This window comes from Lolium perenne, chromosome 4 (genome assembly GCF_019359855.2).
Source record: "Lolium perenne isolate Kyuss_39 chromosome 4, Kyuss_2.0, whole genome shotgun sequence".
Classification (NCBI taxonomy): domain Eukaryota; kingdom Viridiplantae; phylum Streptophyta; class Magnoliopsida; order Poales; family Poaceae; genus Lolium; species Lolium perenne.
Window position 1 is genome coordinate 239385975 of NC_067247.2, and position 23004 is coordinate 239408978.

At 41.5% G+C, this 23004-nt stretch overlaps 2 protein-coding genes across 2 annotated transcripts; both read right to left on the bottom strand.

The window, feature by feature from the left end:
* Positions 1-265: 265 nt before the first annotated feature.
* On the bottom strand, positions 266-3795 carry LOC127332501 (nuclear transport factor 2). Its single transcript, XM_051358803.2, has 10 exons — positions 3643-3795; positions 2962-2999; positions 2743-2880; positions 2369-2648; positions 1980-2293; positions 1668-1830; positions 1472-1593; positions 1335-1400; positions 1195-1258; positions 266-919 (listed from the first exon to the last, which is right to left on the bottom strand). The coding sequence occupies exons 2-10, from the start codon at positions 2995-2997 to the stop codon at positions 417-419; spliced, it is 1686 nt and encodes a 561-aa protein (XP_051214763.1). The 5' UTR covers positions 2998-2999; positions 3643-3795; the 3' UTR covers positions 266-416.
* A 5028-nt stretch (positions 3796-8823) lies between these two features.
* Positions 8824-13563, bottom strand: LOC127332499 (protein LONGIFOLIA 2). Its single transcript, XM_051358802.2, has 5 exons — positions 13392-13563; positions 12559-12626; positions 10782-12416; positions 10542-10683; positions 8824-9728 (listed from the first exon to the last, which is right to left on the bottom strand). The coding sequence occupies exons 1-5, from the start codon at positions 13561-13563 to the stop codon at positions 8974-8976; spliced, it is 2772 nt and encodes a 923-aa protein (XP_051214762.1). The 3' UTR covers positions 8824-8973.
* Positions 13564-23004: the final 9441 nt, after the last annotated feature.

A 23004-nucleotide genomic window follows, 5' to 3' on the forward strand; every position in this document is an offset into this window, starting at 1 on the left:
GTACATCAATTTACGCATGCTGATAATTGCACACTTTTTGTTGCAACACAATTCTAATGGAAATTTTGATACTTCCATTTGCTCGTGCTGATAATTGCACACTTTTTGTTGCAACACAATTCTAATGGAAACTTTGATACTTCCATTTGCTCATGCTGATATTTGCACACTTTTTGTTGCAACACAATTGACAGCAGAGCGACGGCTTTGCGGACTGCTGTTGCGACACAATTAAGTGACAGAGATAACGTGGTGACACACCTCGGAAACATCAAAAGATATGTGATGCATTTTCGCAGTTCCGATTGACACATTTAATTTCCACATCACCACCAACCAATTGACACTAACAAAACACACTTGCACAGCAAAAAAAAACTCTCCTATTCCTAAGCTACCCTGGAAACTGGATTTCCCTACTTTTCAGCAACCGGTGTTTGCTTGGGAACGTTGTTGACAGGGGCAGATTCCTTGGGACCGTTGTTGTCGCGGGCAGCAGCCGGTGCTTCCTTGGGACCGTTGTTGACGCGGGCAGCAGCCGGTGCTTCCTTGGGACCGTTGTTGACGCGCGCAGCAGCCGGTGCTTCCTTGGGACCGTTGTTGACGCGCGCAACAGCCGGTGCTTCCTTGGGACCGTTGTTGACGCGGGCAGCAACCGGTGCTTCCTTGGGACTGTTGTTGACGCGGACATATTTCTCGTTCCCTTTCTGATGGAAGCCATTCCCGTTTTGGTGATAACCATTCCCATGGGGCGACCCTCTCCCACGACCTGAGAACTCGTTCTGATGTCGGTAGCCGTCATCGTTCTCCCACCTGCGATAGTTTGCATCGTTGGCATAGCCGCCGCCCTGTCCTCTGAAATTTTGTGCACCACGAGCATACTGAAAGCGGCCACCATTCATGACGACACCATTCACAACTGAAGAAAGAATTCATGTCAGATATCACATAATAAATGCTCAGCAAACAAACCTCCAGAGAGGATCTGGAGAATTTATAAATAAATCTCTTAAGCAGTGAAGCAACCAATGAGTCTAAGTGAGACTAAAATTGCAAGAGTGAACATAGATGAGCACCAGAATACTCCAACCTCATGCCATACCACTATTACAGAGGGAAATCCAAGATTCCTATAGCATAGTACCAAAACAGAATAACCCACACATCAACAAGTGCAAAAATCAGGTAGGTTACCTCGCGTAGTGGTTCGCTTCTTCTCAATGATTACCTCTTTCTCAGCAATAAAAATCGGAGATGCCTATATCACAATAAAACGTAAGGATTAAATCTTCTCTATCAACAACCTAGGAAGATAAACTTAAGAAAGGGCAAACCTCAATTGCTGCTTGCATAGATTGCTGAGATTCAAACTCAACAAAGCCAAAACAGAATTCATCAAACTGCAGCAGCAAGGTAAAGAGTTTCAGAAAAAATAGCACAGCTGGAACAAAAAAAAACAACTCTAACTAACCTTATTGTTCCTAACTTGGATGCCACCTGCTTTGATTGCACCAAATTTCTTAAAATCTTCTCCAACCATTTTAACAGTTGAACGTGAAGGCAAACCTCTTACGAAAACAGAAAAGCCTTGCTCTGCAGTGTAAAACAATGTTACCAGAGCTATTTAATGTCAATAAAGGACTGCATATACTAAATCAATAACCAACCATCATGAGGAGAGTTGCTTTTGGCAGCACTCGTGCTAGCTGGAGTGGTTTCAGCAGCCTGAAGAGGTTTCGCACTTTCTTGAACAACCTTTGTCGGAGGCTTGGACACAGGTTTAGCAATCTTAGGCTTGACAGCTAGTGGGACCTCCTTATTGTCCTTCACCTACACATCAGTAATGCATAAGAACCAACTATGAAATTTACAAAAGTACGGTTAAGCTCACAAAGCTGTAAGCCAATCACTTAGAATTGAATTGAATTAAGAGCCTGGCATCAAGAGACTACATCAAAAAAATAAAACAGAGAACTTACAATTGATGCATAGGTTTTCTTCACGGCATCCTTCTGAGCAGGAGGAGCAGCAGAAGCAGTAACAGGATGCTTTTTGGGAACATCTTTCTGAGCTGGAGGAGGAGAAGGAGCAACAGGGGGCTTTTTCGCATCCTCTTTGGTAATAACTTTCACAGGTGATTTAACAGTGAGGTTGTTTTCGACAGTTGTGCCATTAACAGTGGGGTTATTTTCAACAGTTGTGCTGTCAACAGTGGGGTTCAGAAATTCCCCAGAAGCAACAGTAACCACAGGGTCAGTGGTCAGAGGCTCCTCCACCGCAGCCGGAGTAGTATCTGCTAGTGTTGAAAATGTCAGCGCACATAAGATTACAGATATAATTTATATAACAAATACAAAAGATAATTAACCTGATAGAGCAGCAGACTCATCCTTGTGACTGCCTCCATCTTCTTGATTGCTCTCTGACAAGAACCTTAATATATCATTGAGAACAAAGTAGCCACCAGTTTCTTGAGGCGCAAGGAGGAAGGTCTGCGTAAATCTTTGGCAGACATCATCAGAGACGGACGTGAAGGATCCAGTAACCACAACGAGGGCACTGCCATTGATAGACAGCACTGAATCTGCATTGTCGATCTTGGTCAAGTAGTTGCTGAAGTCCATGGACATGATTTTCTTGTTAATCTCCTGTTCAAACACAGGAGAGGTGGAGATAAGGACATGTGGCCGAGGTTAAAGCTGAACGAGCTGTAGCAGCCAATTGCCGTGGTAGAAAACTTACAGGCATTGTGGTTGCATATTCCATGACTCCATCAGAACCTGCCCAGCCAATCGTGCTGGCGTCTTTGTAAAACTTGTGCACCTGATCTGGGGACCCGTTCAGAAGATTGTAATATTGGTTGACAAATACAGAGCCGACCTGCACGAGAAAATACGTCAATCGACACTGGTAATGTTTTTGGTAGGTGTGATGGGCTGTTCATGGGAGAGAGAGAAATACCACTTGGGCACTGTGTGCTGTTTCCTGCATCGCCATTGCTGCAAGGAAATTTATATAAATTAATAGTGGATATAAATTGAAAGGAATATTAGATGAATATGGTAAGGTAGCAATTTAATTTTATTGGTAAAGAGAAAAGTTAAAAAGGCAGACGAGAAATAAGAGGAAAACCTAAAAGTATAAGGACTGAAAATTCGATCTGGTATAAAACCGATACATCAAAAGACGTACAAATCCAAATGCGGCTTTCGGAAATTACACAGTGGCCATAGCAATAACAAAGAAAAGGAGGACTAGAATTTCAATCCAGCCTGAGAATCGTAGCCAAAAAGGGCGGTGGCATGAACGAGGCATCTAAATCTAAACCATAATAATAACAGTGCAAATCGATGACAAGCCGAGACAGGTAAGTTTTCGACGGTAACAGACAAGTAGGAAAATTACGACAGGCCTAGGCTCTAGGGGTCTAGAAGTGAGTATCGAAATCTTATATAGCAAGAGAAAACCTAAAATCTGCGCAGAGGCAGCAAACCGCGCCGCCGCAAAATCGCCGAACGCCTCCCCCGACAAATCTACCCGAGGTACGGATCAGCAGCGAAACCACTGCCGGAGGAGATCGACGCCACAATCGCGTATGGACGATAGATTGAAGGGAGAAAAGGACGGCGGGGGAGACGGTACCTTGCGATTGGGAATCTAGATTCGCCGGCGCCGCCGCGAGACGACGTCACCGGCGGGGGCGGAAACCGAGGAGGCGGCGCGGCGAAATAGTTTAGTTAATGCGAGGAACAGGGGATCGATTTGTGTGCGGGACAGAGGACGGCGGGCCAGGAGGGGGTTTAAATTGGCCCACGCCAGGGTTTTGTTGTATCCGACCTCTGCTGTGTTTTCTCTTCGCTTTCCGTCCGCGGTGTTCGACCACGTGCCGCTGACGGGCGGGCCCGGACGTGTGGGTGACTTGGACTCGGCGGAGGGCCGGGTTGGAGTCGACCTCTGTGTACGAGGAAACCCGGCCGTGTGGTTGACTGCTGGGCGGAGTCTCGCTTGGTAACTTGGGTTTGGGCCTGCCGGGCTGGTGTATAGCTGGCAATGAGTCACCCGGAAACCGGGAAGGTAATTAAAATTCCTAGAAAGTAATTTGCATTTGAATTGCACACACCATCCGATTCCCACAAAAATCGGAACTTCCTTCGCTAAAATCATCTCAATTTGGAAAGTTCACAAATACTGCTGCTACCTCCGTTCCGAATTGCCAAGCGTAAGTTTAGCAAATGTGCCAGCCATAAAAGTGGTGGCTAAGAATTTGAGAGCCACAAAGTGTGGCAAAAGTTGTCAAAAAAATTACCCTTTGACAAGTGAAACATACGAATAATAATAAAGTGTGGTAATTCTAAAGTATGGTAAAAAAGTAAATACATACGAAGCTATCAAACTTTGCCTTGCCAATTTGACAAATGTTTTGTATAGCAGTGGCTTGTGCCCACAGCTGGGCGTTGGGGTGAACCTCGGGCTCGGAGGGCGCCATGGGAGGGAGAGGAGAAGTCGGCGGCTAGGGTTTAGGTTGGGCGGTGGCTGGGGAGAGAGGAGGGTGAGTGGAGGCGATCAGGAACGATCGTAGGCTGATACCATGAAAGTTTTGGGGGAATAGACCACGAATTAGGCCTTTCCATTGCATGTTAATATAATATAGATAAACATTACAATCTTACCCATAAATAAGAAATCACAATAATATTGATTCTCCTTAATTTAGAGGATTAGGAGATATGGCACGATACCGTGACAAATGGTAGTCTAACATAACCAAACACCCCTTTAATTACCTCACTTTTCTATGGCCCATGTTGATTACCGAGAAAGATCTTATGGCAAAATCACTATGACTATTAATTTTCTTGGTTCTAGGTACAATATGCTACTGTCCTTTTGCTTGATTATTTCTGGGCAATCACACTGTTATGACATCACAAAGACATGGAAGATGTAACGAAGAAAAGAATGGTTGTGAAGAATAGTTTGTTTACTACAAAAACAAGGAATGAATTATTAACTAAGTAGGTGGCCACAAAGAAGTAAGCACTTACTCCAGTGTGAAATATGTGTCGATCCCTCCGTGATGCTTAGGACTACGTCAAGCAACATCACCATTCTAAGAATTATTTTTCTTCTTGTTGTTGTTGGTGTGGCGAAGGAGAGCTACGAGTGGCCACTAGAAACTAAAAGTGTGCATCTTTGTGGAGCAATGGATAACTAAAAAGGTAAAAAGGAAAAATATAGGTGGATAGTTGAATAACGAAGCATTGTAGAATTTTAGTGAAACATTTCAGTTTGAACATATTGACTATCAACAAATTGCCTAAGAACACCCTAGGATGTAATTCTACAAAAATACACTTTCTGAAGAGTAAATTACAGAAATAAAAGATACGCGTTGAAGGGACCGTAGGATGTAGACGTGGAATTGAGGTTTGGATAGTTGACGCCATCTTATGACCTTGGTTGGACATGTTTATACACAAAGTCCCAAGGTTACAAAATCCTCGGCCACAAAGGTCCACTTATGCCTCTTGAGCTAGGACACCAAATCCATGCTAATTAAAACGCTACATGTACACCTTCACACAAATTAGGCGATCTCCAGTCCACAATTTTCTAGGGTCCTTTAAAAGACTGAAGACTTCCAACTAACACCTAGACTAGAGGCACACACCCTAAGAAAGTATAACTATTTGGCCGTCACTTAGTTTTTGAACCCTTGAAAAAATTCACATGGAAATATATCAAAGCACCAAGTATCCCTCACAAAGATCGTAGTGGGGTGGATGAGAGTGTTTAAAATATGCACTAGAGGCAATCAAAGAGACGGTTATATTTTATTGTATCCATGATGTATTTAATATCCTTTAACAATTTATCTACATCGATTGAAACGTATGTGATGTTTGTGAAAATCTTTGCTTATAAAAACATATCAAAGTTTTACCATAAAACATCTAGACCTAAGCATAATATAAACCTATCAAATATAAACATGCATATGGATCATATGATTCATATAGACCAAATGAGTCAAATGTAAAATAAAAATGGTGACATGTTCATTTAAAAATCATCAAACATGGCAACTATTTGAAATGTCTAGTTTACCAAATTACCTTTACTATACTTAAGATGTGATTGAATCAAATTAAATAGAAACAAAGCAACATAGCCATCTAGAACCTAATCATAGTAAAGCTAAAGCTATCGAAACAAAACTTGAATTTTCAACATGAGTGGAGATTTTCGGCTCCCGAGCTTCAGCGATCCTATTGTTTTAAAAGATTCAAAAATATATTTCTGAATATTTTTAATGAAAAAAATCAGGATGTAGCGAATGATGTATCCACAAATGTGCAAAGTATCAATTTCAAATATTTCTATTCCGAGCTACAAAAAAATGACAAGTTTGTTGATCTGAGTATGCTTATTTTCAAATCTCCAAATATATCACATTTTTGTCATCTTTGTGTAGCCAGAATACATAGAATTTCACGTTGCTAGTTTCCATGCTTGTAGTTTACACCATTGATTATGTCTGTGTTTTTCCAGGTCTTTTAATCTTATAAATATGTTTTTTTAATGAAGGGATCACTGGTGTTTAGGAGCCAAAGACAGTTTTCGATGTACTTAAGCTTAGTTTCTTGAGAGTTAACTCAAATTCAAATATAGCGGCATCAAGCTCGAGAGCACAACGGCGTATGTGGCCTTGCCGACTGACCATCACTGGGAGGGAAGATTTGCAGAAATATATAAGACAACATCAAAAATTGGAGTAGGATGGCCAGAGAAGCTAGAGAGAGAGAAGGAGATTGAGAAAGAAAGCTAGGTCCCATATACCAATCTAATGAAAAAAGGAAATATGTAGTGCGTTATAGGGGTGTCGCTGGAGGTGAGGCAAAACAAACTCACAATTTTTTCGCCTCTCGCTAAAGATTTTTGTTTCTGGAGATATCATAAAGGTGTTGTAGGGAGTCAAATTTTAGGTACTGTACTGGAGAATCTCTTTAGAAGGTTCTTAAAAAAGTGTAGTTTTGAGGAAAAATGTAGGAATTGGTTTTAAGGAGCTTTGCTTAAGTGTATTTTAGCTGTTTTAGGGACTGGTGGCAGCCTCCCTGTGGCCCAATAATGGTCTGGCCATACAAGATCTTGGCTTGCATTGACCCGGTTGTTCCCATCTCACGTGTCAAGACCCCTCAAAAAAAATCTCACCTGGTATCTTCTCTAGGGAGCCGCTTTACACCGACCTAATCGGCGCCTGCTGGGCGCCGCATACCAGGTCGGGTTTGCTGGACGCAACCCATTGGTATGATTCTTTTCTTTCTTTATTTTTCTATTTTTTCCTATTTTTCTGTTAATATTTTCCTTGTTTCACTTGTTTTTTTAAATATGAACATTTATGAATTGAAACAAAATTTAAAAATCTAAACATTATACTTCAAAACAATTTCAAAATTAACATTTTAAAATTTAAACAATTTCTAAAGTTGACCTTTTTAAAATTTTGCTAAAATTTAGAGTTTGAATTATTTAAATTTGAACATTTTCTGAAGTTGACCATTTTCAAATATAAAAAATTATAAATTTAAACATTTTAAAAATCTGCAAATTTTTAAAATCTTAACATTCTTCGAATCTTGCGAAAAAAAGAGAACAGAAAAAGAAATGAAAAAGAATCAGAAAAGAATCAGGAAAAAAACAAAGAAACAGAAAAATGCCAAAGCCTAGCGCCTTACCGGGCCGGCCCACACCGCGCTCGGGGGTGTGCGGCGCGGTGCAAGTGCCGACCTGGTCGGCGCATAGGATTCTCCTCTTCCCCAGGCTTCGGTCGCTGCAGCCTGTAGACTTTGTAGATGAGTAGGATGTTCTCCAGGTTTCCGGCCATGGACGGCCTGTCGACTGTCTGACTCGCAGATCGCGTCGGCCACTTCGCGTTCGCGGGAGCCTGGAGCCGAGCGTCGTCGGCGAAACCAAAGGACACAGGTCTGCATTTCAATTCCGCCCCTGCTCAGTTTCCTTCCCAATATTTTGGATTCATTTGTTGGTGTTGAGAACTGTTCTACATTCGAACCAGAGGGTAATTTCTCAAAGAAAGCCAGAAAGGTCATGCCTCCCGGCCCCCTCATCCCGGCAGACAGCTTACATTTTCATGCCTCCTATTTTTGGGGAATTTTCTTAATGATATTTAATTGAGGTTACCAAAGCAAACTGTAACCTATGGTCTGTGGGGAATTAAATTTATGAGCATTTCCACCTCCAGGTGCCTGATGAGTAGTATCTCGTCAAGTTCTGGGACGATGCAAGGGCCATATGAAAACTGTGGGGAGCTACAGCACAGCACATGTCATGCTATAGAGGCTAGAAGTTGATGGTCCTTTGGACCAAGTATATTTTTAATACTCCCTCCGGCCCTAAATACTTGTCACAGGTTTAAGCAAAATGTAGATTAAAATCTGTCTAGGTTCACTTGCGACAAGTATTTATGGCCGGAGGGAATAGTTAAATCCAATTTGCTTTAGCATCTTATAATAATGAAATGGAGGATGGGGGCAAACTTTGGCCCCAGCCAAACTCATTACTAATCCACTATGGCAGCGAAATCACATGTTATCCGCAATAGTGTGAGATGCTTGTATCGATGACAAATTGATAATGCCAGGTGGTTTCAATTATTGTTCCATTATCATTTTTATCTAACTAAACAGAGGCTTCTACTGATCATATTCTGAAACAAGCAGTAACGGATAGTAAGGTGAAAAATGATGTCTGCACCTGACGAGAGAAACATTTATGATAAAACTTTTTTTTTCTTCAGTTACGTACTTCTTTTGTCGAGATTGCAGAGCTATTGATAGTTTATTCAGGAACAATTTATACAAACTCCTGCAGCCTATTTATTCTTTGGCAACCTTTACAGCATTACAAAGTTAGCTATACTTCTTCAGAAACAGCAAGGTTACAAGATTTTTCAGCCTATATGCTAATGAAAGACAGATGCCTCCTTAGCTTCCGTTGCCTATGTTGCACCTTTCCACTGGCTCCCTCACTTATCACCTCATCAATAAGATCCTTAAAGATGGATCTTTCAATATCCAAAACAATCTCTAGTAGCTCACTGTCAAAAGTCTTCCAATCTTTCATTCCAGATGACGCATCCGCAGCTAGCAAGCTCCAATCTTCTTCCTCCTCAGAGCATCTTATCATGGAGGCCGTGGACAGCAGACCATCGATCTCTGCACACAAGTCCTTAAAAATTTGCCACCCACTTAACTTCTTGGTTGGAAGAAACTGTGCTGATCGACTCGTTTGGTTCATATCCATTTTCTTGGTGATGAGTTCATTTGCAAGGTCGAAAATGAACATACGGTGAAGCTTTCCGGTGTCTGGTTTTGCTTGCTCAAGGATAAGGAAAAGCTCTGGATTAATTGAGTAACTGGCTGCCCACAGCTGACAGGGGATAGTATTCAAACTTAGTTCATTGTGTAGGAGACCCGACGCATAAATTATATCATATATGTACTGTTGATCCTTGTTGGGAGTAACTGATGACAAAAGTGAATTAGTCTTCAGAGTTTCATCACTCAAAAATTGTAGGAGCTCAAGCTTTTGGATGAGGGCTTTCATGTTTTCTGGCTTTATCTGCTTGTCCTCACTGCTTGTCTTCGACGATGGCGTGTCAGGGAGGCTTGTTAAATTCAAACACTCATCAGAAGTATGTGTCTCACCATCTGAAGAAGTGAAGAAAAAAGGATCCAAGTTAGGGCCATCTAGTTCAGCTTTAAGAAAGCAAGGTAGGTATATGTGGGGGCATATGCTGTGAAAATAAGCTATAAGTTCTTATATATTATCTATTTTTCTTGTTGCAAATTTCATGCAAATGAAAATCACATGTTGGTGTTCTCGAAACATTTTAATTGAACCTTCCAAAAAGGATCCAAGTTAGGGCCATATAGGGCATTGTATATGTCCTTTTCACAAACATGGTTGAGTTGATTCTTGAAATTTTGCATGGATAACACCTTAGCTATAGCTGAGAATTTCTACAAAGTACAAACTTGTAAGTGTGATATAATTATCCACATAATTTTCAAATATCATATATATACCAAAACTTAGCCTATTGTCACATAATATGCGCCCGTATCTCACATGCTCATCCACAATAAAAAAAAATGTATCATGTTCGAGCATAGAATGTGCAACATGTTTGGAACTTCATAAAGATGTTAGGACCAGGCATGGACAACAACTGTAGGCTCATCTACTCTTGAATTAGTTGGCACAAGCAAACACTAGGATGTGTCTCTGCAACTGTCAAATTACTGTGATCCTTCCTAGCTCAAGGACCACAGTATCTTGGTCTCATTGATTACTGGTTGCCTGCCACTACGATTGGCAGATGTGCTTACAGCTAAGTATGTTTGCCCTATAAGGCTATAACTAGCAGCATGGGCTTCCTGATTTGATGGAAACCAAACAAGTACAACTAACTAACAGTTGCAAATGTATGTGGAAGAATGTTGGTCAGCTCAAGCGCTTACCTTTGAAGGAATCTGAGATCCTCCTCAGTGAAGGGGAAGAACCGTCATGATATAACGAGCCATCAAGAACTGATACAGGACTCTTGATGTTCTCAAGTGGATGGATCTTCTTCTTGTTCCTAGACTGAACTGTAGAAGTTTTCTGGAAAAAAGGTCACCACTCAGTTATTAGTGAAATAGCATTTAAATGAAAGAATGAACGGTAGGTTCTTCACAGGTTGTAATATATTTAATCTGTACCTCATGATTCAGTGCTGAAGTTGAATTGTTTCGACGGAGAAATGATGATTTGGGATCCATTGTATTTGGATAGCCAATTACACCAAGATCAACCTGCTTTGCCAACCTGATTTTGCTTTCAGGAATCCGCAACACCTCATCGTCACTGCAGATATTTTTTGCTGGTACAAGCTTTGATCTTTGTCTGCCTCTTGGGGACACTGCTTCATTGGATTTCTTGCTTGGAGACACTAGAGGAACCGGCAGGCGAGGCATCCTTTCAGGGTCAGCCTTCTTCAGCACCACTCTGGGGCTCAATGAACTGGAATGCCTCGGTGAGATTGTGTCTTTTACAGGCTCCTTGCCCCTGGAATGCAGGCTTTCGTTGCCAGAATGGATATTCTTCCTGTCCATGTTCTCACTTTTTCTGGTAAAAGATGGCTCGTGCTGCAGTTTACCAAAGCCTTTTGGCTCGGAAGGGGGAGTATCAGGTTTTGTGATGCCTCTTGCTGGCTTCATGATCACAATGGGTGACTGAAAATTTTCAGAATTAGCGGTCAGTTCAGCTTCTGCTTTGTGAATGGGCAAGGAGCCGCCATCAGTTTCACTCTGGCATGCGGTGTCCTCTGCGTGCAATGCTCCCAGTATCCTTAGAGCCCTCAAATCCTTATTGCATTCAGACAGGTTAAGATCTCTGAGCCTTGTTTGTATGTTGGCATAGAAGGATGCACTCGGCGGCTTCTCTTCAGCATTATATCCTGTTGCACCTCTCTCCTGCTGCCTCCAAGGGGCAGCTTTAGGGAGAATTCTTGAAAAATGCTTGGTTTTCAGTACTGGAGACTGATTCTTCAGCTGAGATACAGTGGGATCTGGGGACACCATCCTGTGGGGTTGTGACTGACCATCATTTTCTGCGTCATGGACTGTTCTTGGTGACCTTGCAGGCTCGTAGGCACGAGGAGTTTCTTCCAGACCCATGAGCTTGGCAACGACACTGCTAGCCCTCCGATGGCTCGGCGAATCTTGGGGCTTCAAAGCATCAATGAGATTGTCATCGGTTCTTGTGTAAGCAACATTCTTCGGACGTGAACTTGGATTAATATACTCTTTCCTACTGTCCAGGGACAGCCTAGGGAGCTCCCGAGACCTTGCTGAAGGCTTCTTGCTGCCCTGAGCTTCAACTGACCGCAGGAGTTGCCGATCATCACATGAGAAGCGCGACGGTCTGCTGGATTCGCGGCCATAGGCTGGAACCGAGGTACTCCTATCTACCCCAATCACATAAGTTCCATTTTTTAATTTGGAGATCAACAATGGCCTCGGCGAATCTTTGTGCAACTCATTTGTCACCTCCTTCGCCGAGGTTCTTACAGTCAGGTCATGGGAGTCCTGGCTGACTGAGCCCTGCATGATGTCTCCAGAACCGGTGTTCGCGCTTCTGGGTCCAGCCTCTATCTTGAGTAACTTCAAGCTTGGTGAGTTCCTTGTTGGCCTCTCAACAGAGGGCTCCTTACTGATGTCGATGAGCTCCTGTTTCACTGGTTTATTGCTATCCCGGGATGAGAGCGAAGAGCACGCTGAGGAAGAAGAGGATGCTTTTGATGATTCCACTGAAAGACAACTGTTATCAGTCATACTTTTGCTGAAGGTTTTGTCCTGCATATGTATTTAATAGCATGTTAAAACTAGTTTGCTTCCAGCAGCCAAACTGCATACTAAAAATGTATGCATGATTCACCTCCTTCCTGGAGAAAGAAGCTAGGATTAGTTCTATGTCACGGTACAGTTAGCAAATTACCAGAGTGATATCTGAAGTAGATGACTTTTGCACCGAGGCGTTGCCACTGCTTCCTAGATGATCGTGGCCTAGACAAAGAAACGAGAGAGTAAAAATTATTGTAAAATTATTTTGGGGTGTAAAAAAAAGGCAAAAACGCACTGGCAATGATCTGATTTTGTTGAGACGCAAAAGTAGAATGTCACCTAAAAATTTACTGATACTGCCATGTTACTTTTTGTGATGAAATTTTGACACGGCTGCAGTATGCATCTTTGAACATTAGTTTTTGTAAGCACATGTTAATAGAATATACTTTTCGTTACAAATGAAAGCGTACTATTTTAACCTTATACTATGAATTAGTAGTCAAAGTTTGATCGCACGATTTCTCCACTCCCTCGTCCCATAATATAAGATGACAACCAATATACAAGTATATTGAATTATGCAAATGATTGCTACTAGTATTATTTGCTTCTGCATAAACGGTACATCACTGTGGGGCTTCATGTAATATTATTTCTACAAAGTCATCTACTCCTTACCTTTCTAATCATGCAGATATTATTTGCTTCTACTTTATATCATTCCTTCAGCTTTTATGCTATGCTATTTGGCATCCTTGTGACAGTTTCTTGATCTGTCGATCATGTAACTCCCAAGAATGGTACTACATCTTTGATCTCATTTTACTATAGCATCTGCTGCCTGCTAATACTGTTCAGCATTCCATGGCGCAATTCTGTTAGTCCCCGAGTCCTAACAGCCTGTTCGACTTTAACAGAAGCATCCATCTTTTGGAGTCGAGAAGAAACACCCGGAGAAGCTGAATTGCAAAGAGCAATGCGTACCTGGACCTGGAGGCGCCGTGCCCCTGGCTCCCTGATCACCACCACCGCGTCGTCTCGCCGTGAGAAGGCCATGGCGGCGGTCGAAGATCTGGAACACGCCGGCCATGCACCCCATCCTCTGGTTGAACTCCGTCGCTTCCTGGGGTACAGTCCGCAGCATTCTCGCTGGCATTACCGAACCCTGACGGTACAGGAATTAAAGGGAAGCTCCGGTTCAAGGCATCATCGCCACCACCTCGGACTTGGATGACAGAACCGTGAGCACGCCGGAATGGCAAGAACTCTGAAACACTAGGAGAGAGTTACGTATCACGGCAGAGCTTGCTTTTTTTCAGTTGTGCTCTGTACTTGCGTGGGCTGTGGCTGGATGGATCGAGTTCCAGAGGAATGTTGCTGGTGGTGGTTTTATGTATCGTGAAGAGAGAGAGGAGGGAGAGAGGCCATGTGGGAGCGGATCATTGTGGGCATGGGCATGTGATGCATGTCAGCGTCAGGCATCCGTCGATCCATATGTCCTTCCGGCCGTCAGATTCAGCGTATATCCGTCTGGACGCACGTTCCTGCCCCATCTACGGAGGCAGTTCGAACATTTCACTTTTTGGACTCGAAGCGTTTTTCAGAGGATTATGTAATATAAATTCTTTCATGTAGACTCCTTAGATTGTAGTGGGAATTATATGAAGAAATTCTAGGTGTCTGCTTAAAGGGATTTCCCTTAGAATTTATGAGAACTTTTATATGTTGGTTGTTTTGGCTTGTGACAGTTTATTGGATAAGTTCTGTTTAGCATGTCCGTACGGCTAATCATGTAACCAATAGTGCTCGGTGATGTGTCAAGCGGGATTCTGCCAAAGTCCTACTGGTAATTCATTTTGTAAATTTTGTGGCCATATTTTGTACTACTAGAAATTACAAAATAACTTGCATTTCTAGATACATGTGTTTTCCCTATTTCTCCTCCAAGTCCAAGCATTTGACATCCTCTCTGTCCGAGGACATAGTATATTAGCTCTAAATACTTATCGGAGACTCAGGTTAAAAAAAAAATAGGGTAAAATCTGTCTAGATTCATTTAGTCTGTGAAAAGTATTTAGGACCGGAAGAAGGACTTGCGATAAATTACTGGTTCCGAAGTTGATGTCGATTTCAATACTAGGACGAGAGCTGGAGGTAGGGGATGCGTTACTCATTCCTGTATGATTCGTCGTTAAGATCTTGCTGGATCAACAATTCGACATCTAGCTCTGCTAGCTAGCAAGTAGCACCAGCCTCATCGTGCGTGCCAAAGAAGAGAGTCATCGTCGTAAATGGAGCTCGGTCGGCGTATCGTGTAGGGACGTGCGCCCGCCATCAGTTGTTCGGCGACTCGGTTTGTTAGGCCGCCGGCTATGGCCGTGGATCACGTTATCAGCGTGCAGAGAGGGGAGTAGATAGCCTACTGCGCTAGCTAGCTGTCCTCTCTGTATATGCGGTACTGTCTGACTCTGAAGAGATCAACGTTATTAATCCATCCATTCCATAGAAATTGTCTTTAAAATTTAAAGTTATCTAGATTCTATTTAGCCCTCATAAATGTTGTTTGAAATTTATTAAAATTTAGATTTACCTAGATGCTATTTAGTGTCTAGATACATCCAAATTTTGACAAAATTTAGATGTATCTAGATGCTATTAGTAAACTCACCTTTTACCTCCTAGTTGCAAACATTATGACAACATCTACCCTCTTCCCACACTTTACCAATTTCTCTGCCCTATTTTATTATTTTTCTCAAAATGACAAGACGGGTCCCATGTCTAGGGTTGTTTCGCCCGGCTATATTTTATTAAGCGAGAGTTTAACAGTTTGATATGTGTTGGATTTTGCCACACTTTATTACAGCTACACTTCATTATGCCACCATAGAGTTATTTTCTAACACACTGTGGCACCCAATTTCTCGGCCGCACATTATGACGCCCAATATCCAAATTTTTTGCCGTACTTTTAACTTTTATGGTTGTCGCATTTGTGAACCTTTGGCTTGAATTTTTTTTGTTGGAAACCAAACAACCACGGTGTATCCACATGACTAGGAGCAGCTAGTGACACCTTTCTTTCTCCAAAAAGCTCACCGATGTATTGCTAATCATTCATAGTATTCCCTCCCATTTAAAACAGTTGCCCCAAAATAGATGCATCTGCACACTAAAATATGTCTAACACATCCATTTTTAAGCAATTATTTTAAACCGAAGGGAGCAGTAGTACAAAGAACGCACAAGTTAATAAAGAATACAAATATGTTCCTAAACCACTTAGTGATGGCTGGCGCGAGCCGAAGGAGCTCCGCCATCTACCCCTCCATAACCGGAGGTGAGGAAAGCTCGTGGTAAGGCTCCAAAGGACTACTAAATAAGAGTAGCAATCATCGCTAAAGATGAGACCCGTAAATTGGAAAAGTCAAACATGAAAACACACCAACAGTATTTTAAAAATCTTGAAGTACGATTTTTTTCTAAGTTCACTAACATTTTTGGCCCATGTGAAAATAGAATGCTACAATTAATTGGGACATTAGTGGTCCAGTGATTATATGAGAGGGGTTTTTCCTAATAAAGGGCGCTTTATTAATTGAAAGGCTTAAGCACTAAACCCGATATTGCATAACAGAGATGTACACAACCGGTCAACATCCAAAGTCTCTACATCGAAAGTAGCAAAAGAGAACTAAAGAAGGTGTAATACAAGAAATTACCATATGTATATGTGCCTAAGGTGATAGAGGATCAATACTTAGATTACGATGTCATCCATGTTAGATAAAAATGTCACTTGCCGTGTCTTCCACCCATGCATGAGAGAAGAATTTTTATCATGAACTGAGCAAAGCAGTACACCGGTAGATAACCTGCACGAGAGAAGATTTTTTTTCATTAAAACGTTATTATTTCTACATAGCCAAAGCGCTCTCACCCTAATAAGTATTTTAAACCTATGATCCACTCCATTTAGCTAATTTCCACAGATATTAAGGTAGAAGCTGTTTGGATGATCGACCATAAATTTCTAGCAAACTGGCACTGGAAGAATATTTGTTTTATAGTTTTATCATGGCGACAAAAGACACACTGTTTACTTCCATGCCAATTAATTTTTGCAGAGTTGTGGTGAGTGAGGATAACTCCTCTATGAAGGTACCACTCAGAACCCTTAGTTATCATATGGAATTTTCATTTTCTATTTTTAAAAATTATTACCAATCACCACATCATGCTAGATCAAACTTGTGTACATGAAATCCACGGAGAATTTTCAACTAGATCCCATGTAGATTGCAATGAAACTCTTCATCCCCTTGTGTCTCACTCCAAGATGCAAGCATGTGAACAACTATATTTCTTCTCAACGACACATTCGGCGGTGAAGTTTCCATCACCATAGCTAATGTATCACTTTTGTGATACACAATATTGTACAAGGCCTAATATTGTTTTCAGAGTGTAGTGTTACCTAACCACGTACCCATACAGAGTCATCCCTAAAGAAGCATATGAGAAGAGTGTTTTTTCATTGCCATAAGGCCATCACAGAAGTGTGAGTCCCTTGATTTCCAATAAACTTGAGACAATGCAATTGAGCCAACGTAATTCCTTTTTAGAATGGTTTGACATGCCCGATCTTCGATAAGAAGCTTGAAAAGACATTTACCCATAAAGGATCTATCGATCTGAAGGTCATGAACCCAAGTCCTAATTGATCTTTTTGGCCACATACAACATTTCATTTACCCAGTTGATATTTCTTCTTCTCACTACCTCATTGCCAAAAGAATATTGATAAAAAATAATCTAATCTTTGCAAGACTTATTTGCGTAACTGGAAGAAGGAGATCATATATACTACCATATTAGTCAGTACTGAATTAATGAGCACCAGTCTTTCTCCTAGAGATATTACTTTAACTTTCTAGCTACTTAACCTCTTTTGTAGTATTTCCTCGACGTGTTTCTATTCAACATTTGCGAGTCTGCGATAATGAATCTGGATTCCTAAATAGCTAATTAAGAACCGGCGTAGCCCACATCCAAAAAGTTATGCATGCATGCCAACCTCGCCTTATGCCTCCATGAAGCAAAACAACTCACTTTTATGAAAATAAATTTTGAGTCCTCAAAATTGCTTGAAAGTTAATAAAATTAATTTCAGATTTTGAGATTTTTCAAGATCATACTTGATGGCGGTCAACACCATTGGGGAACCCAAGAGGAAGGTGTGATGAGCACATCAACAAGTTTTTTCTCAGTAAGAAACCAATGTTTAATCGACCAGTAGGAGAAAGCCGTGACTTCTGAAGGTGTTGCTAGCTGACTATTGGTAGGGCGCACTACCGGCGTCAGCAACCTGCACACAACAGAACCAAGGTTCCACATTGTTGCTGACGTCGGTAGTGTTCTGTTGTGTGCAGGTTGCTGACGCCGGTAGTGCGCCCTTCCAATAGTTAGCTACCAACACCTTCAGAAGTCACGTATTTCTCCTACTGGTCGATTAAACCTTGATTTCTTACTGAGATAAAAATTGTTGATGTGCTGATCACGCCTTCCTCTTGGGGTTTCCCAACGGTGTTGATCGCCATCAAGATTTTCTGGCGCCGTTGCCGGGGATCTGAAAAAAAGTTACACCACAGAGATTGCCAACTCCCACTGCAACTGCCATCAAGATTTTCTAGCACCGTTGCCGGGGAGAAAGAGAATTTCTGCAAGGGGAGTCTCTCATTTACAATCTCTTTACTTTGTTATTATTTTGCTTAGTTTATTCCATGCTCACCTCCCATGTTGATGTTTCTTGTTTTTCACTAGTTAGGCTTAATGGAAAGCAATAACAAAATTAGACAACTTTATAGTATTTATCTTGAGCTAGGACATGAAGTGTTTGAAGAGAAAATTAAAAAATCTATGGAACTTTATTTGCATGCTAATAGCAATGTTATTAGTATGAATTCTTTGAACACCATTATTTCTAATGCTATGGAAAAGTCTAACCTTGGGGAAGCTAGTTTTTATGAAAATGATCTTTTTAGTTCTCCAGCTTTAGAGGAGAAAATTTGCTATGATGATTACAATGATGAATATGACATTTTTAGTCCACCTACTATTGAGGAGAAAATTAATTATAATTACAATATGTCTTCTATATCTGATTATTATGGTGATGAGAATAATAATGATAGCTACTTTGTTGAATTTGCTCCCACTACAATTAATAAGAATGATTATGCTTATGTGGAAGTAATAATTATTTTATTCATGTGGCTCATGATAAGAATATTGTATGTGATATTTATATTGTTGTTGTTTATGATGCTACTGAAAATTATTATGAGAGAGGAAAATATGGTTGTTGGAATTTTCATGTTACTAAAACACCTCTCTTTATATTGAAAGTTCCCAAGTTGCTCTTGTTTTACCTACCCATGTTTGTTACTATGTGCATCTTTGATTTGTTTTCTTACAAGATTTTTATGCATAGGAAGTGGGTTAAACTTAAATGTGTTTCATATTTGCTTATTGATGCTTCTTGACTTGAAAATACTTGATGCCAGCTCTTTTTCTGCGCCTAACTGAAATGTGTTAAAGAAAAAGCACTCTTGAGAGATAACCCATGTTTTATTTCTGTAATTTTTCTTTTGTTTGCAACGTATCAATGCTCCATGAAGAGAATTGTATCATCGACATATTGGAGAATAGACGGTCCACCATAAACAAGGTGTGGTACTACCCATCAACATGAGCATCGATTTTTGCACGCTCTATGATTATGGCTAACATATCAGCCACTATGTTAAATAGCTGGGTGATAATGGATCGACTTGCTTTAATCCTTTTTTCTGTCTGAAAGTATTGACCAACACCGTCATTAAATTTGATGGCTACACTACACATCCACCGAACACAAAATTAGGGATCAGAGTGTGCCACTTATCAGAAAATCTTTCGTTCCGAGTGTCTGCTGGAGGAAAGACCACTTAACTTTATCATAAATCTTTTCGAAATCAGTTTTTAAAATCACCCCATTCATATTTTCCTGATTTAGCTCATGAACGGTTTCATGCAGGGTTACTATCTCCTCTAGGATATTTCTACCTTGCATTAATGTCCCTCGATCGTACTCTCATCTTGTACAAGAGAGTGAATAAGTTTCTTCTGATATCGACCGTTATTAGCGACTATGAAAGAATCTTGCATTCAAATCTCCTTCTAAAATAAATTAGATTTTTTTCCATTTGAGCTTATTTACTCGCAAAAAATTAGATATCTGGGCATTGATTGACTTTTTAATTCAACTCTTGTGTAGATAAAGGCCCGACTTCTACGATAGCTTCCGTCTCATCAATCAGAGATGATATGAAGAGCTTTTTATTTGTTTAACAGTGTGTAGTGTGTCTTGCCCATCTTTCTCAGTATTTACACGTAGCGTGTATTTTATTATTCCACCTTTTAATATAAGAGGTATCAACTTAAAACCTTAAAATTGATAACTTAGGACTGTGCAGCTTTGACCGGCCTACGAGCGCTATGTGTGCATGTCAGCACAGGTCTAGGCATGCATATAGGACTGACGATGGACAAATTAAATAATTGTAAAATTCAGAACTAACATGACGCTCCTTGTGTAGTTACAGTACCTCTGATATCGTTTACTATTCAATAAAAATCATATGACCTCTTTTTTCCGTACTAACTCAAATCATAGGACCTCTTTGTACTGTTCATATACATTGAACTGACAGATTCCCTATAGCTTCCTCTAAAAAACTATCCATCTACCTTGTACAGTAGACTATAGGTGGGCCGAAGAACTGTATGTATATCTCCTATCTCGATCTATCCGGGCATCGATCGACGATCATGGTGTCAACACGGGACGGGGCAAAACTGCTGGAACGCTGCCAAACTGTGTTAACATCTCCATGTTTGGATCGATGGAGCCTCATCGTCATCCATGTGATGTTGCTGGCTCTGGTTGGCTGGCGGGTCTCATGGATAGCATAGCCACGTCGCGTTACTCTTTCCGAGACACGATTAACGAATAGAGATTGTGGCCAATCCTAGATATATAGTGGTACTCCTAGTATAGAGTTCTTTTTAATGTATTTCCATCCCGTTTCCGCTAAAAAGTAGCGTTTCCGTCTATTGCACAAAATTCTGTTTCTATCTTTCTATTTTTATTTTATTTCTTTTTTCCGTTATGTATGTATATACTTTTTAGTGTATAGATACATTCGAATTAGACAAATCTTCAACATTCTTAATTTTATGAACGGAAGGAGTACAAGATATTATTATAACTAATATATATACATCTCATAATCCTATATATTGGTTGTAGTAACATCTTTTATTATGGGACGGGGGAGTACATAATTTTTGGTAAAAACCTTTAACCGAATAATCAAATGAAGCACTTTGTAGACGTTGTGTATATTACTCCATCCGTCCTAAAATAGGTATCGGATATTTATCTAAATTTAAATATATCTAGACATTATTCATTGATAGATACAACTAAGTTTAGATAAATCTGAGATATACTTTTAGAACCCGAGAGAGTATTATATTAGCATTGTTTAAAATCAGTCTTTTTTCCTATAAATGAATGAGTACTTCAGTTCAGTCGCTGCCAGTGTGTTTGCGCTTCGAGGACAGTTGCCGGCCGAGACGGCGGATCAAACCGCGATGCATATCCACATCTCCCGTACGAGCGCGACATATATGCACCACATTCGGACGATGGATGCAGCTCCATCATTTCTCCTAAAATAACCACTAGCCGTAAGCCAGCAGAGCACTCGATCGGTTTCAGACTTCCGGTGAGCGCGTGTCTCATGCCTGCATGTGCGGGAGATGTCATAACGCCGCAACGTCCAATCGTCAATAATCAGCTTCTATATAATGACATGCAGATAGTCGCATGCTTGGACTAACCGGCCGCGAGAATTCGAATTATATTAACATTATAAGTTTATGTCGGGATTTAGACAGAGAGATTATTTATCAATGTAATCCAACTTAATTATGCAACGCATACATATTAGTGACTCAAAGTACACTAGTATCTTAGAGTCAAGCGTCGCTGGACATGTTGACTATTAGACTCGAGAGTAGGATTTGCAAGGGTGTGGCTTCGATTTTTAACTTTATTAGACTCAGCTTCGAGAGTACGGTTTCGCAAAGGAGTTCTTTTAGATGATGTTAACAAATTTAAGTTGCAGCTCATATTACAACTCATAACTAACATGAATCACGAAATGAATCTAACGGTGTAGGATTTAACTAAGCACGAATTTAGTTCTTAGCTAGCTGGGAACAAAACCCGTATTCCAACGGTGCCAATTTGCCAGCACACACACGATGAAGTGATTTTCATTGTGTACACCCAAGTGGCGGTCATTTATTCATGGGGGGAAAAGATGATTTATTTGCACGCAACACGCACTGGTAATGGCAGATCCCGGTTTGTTGTTTTTTTCTTAGAAACTAGGTAGAAGATTTGCCATTTTTTATTTATAAAGAAGCAGTTTCAAGAGGTTTCACGGTCCTACACTTAACCTATGCCATTAGACCATCTCCACCGGCGCCTCTCATAGTGGCTCCGATAGCGTTTTGGGGGCCGGCGGCGAAAATAGGCTCGCACCGGTACGTCCCAAACGGCGCCGGCCAATTTTCGAGTCTAATAGAATCGTCGTCAAGGGCGTGAATCGGGCACGCTGGTGTCTCAGGACACGTCTGAAAACGAGCGTGGGCTTCGCCTGGCAGCCAGACACACCGATTTCCCATCTCCTACCCACGCCCGAGCCGACTCCCACACCTCTAGATCGCCACCGTCGCCGTCGCCGCTGCGCCCCCTGCTTGCAATAGACACCGCCGCCTGTCTAGGAACCACCGTCCATCGACACGGCCGCCACCCCCCTCGACCGGCGGCTGTTGTTTCGTCCGGAACAGAGCTCGTCGCCACCGTGGCACAACCGCCCCGCCCGCAAGGTGTTCGTCTGATTACTGCAATGGACAGCGATGACGATATGATGGTGCAGCTGTTCACGGAGGAGCAGAACGCTTAGGTTGTTCGGCGGCAACAGCAGCAGCTGATTCTGACGAACATGATGCGCGTTCGCCAGCCTTTCTTCGTCGTGCCTCGGCGCGGCGGATCAAAGCCAGGCAAGAGGAGGAACATCAACCGGCATCGTCAAGCCGGCGTAATGCTGCTTGACGCCGACTACATCAACGACGACGCGACTGATTCGCCAAAGAAATTTCGGCGCTGGTTTAGGGTAAACAAGGAGCTGTTCTTGAAGATTGTCCACGGCGTCAGGAAGTACGACAAGTACTTCATGGCCAAGCAAGATTGCATAGGTTTGTGGGGCTTCACCTAAATTCAGAAGTGCACTACTGCAATGCGCTGTCTTGCATACGGAGCTCCTCCATATACAGCCAATGATTACCTATGGATGGCAGAGTCGACATGTACATAGACTCTCTACAGGTTTTGCCAAGCCGTCATAGTGGTGTTTGCTAAAGACTATTTGAGAGAACCAAGAGAAGATGATACAGCTCGGATCCTGCAAAAGAATGCAGC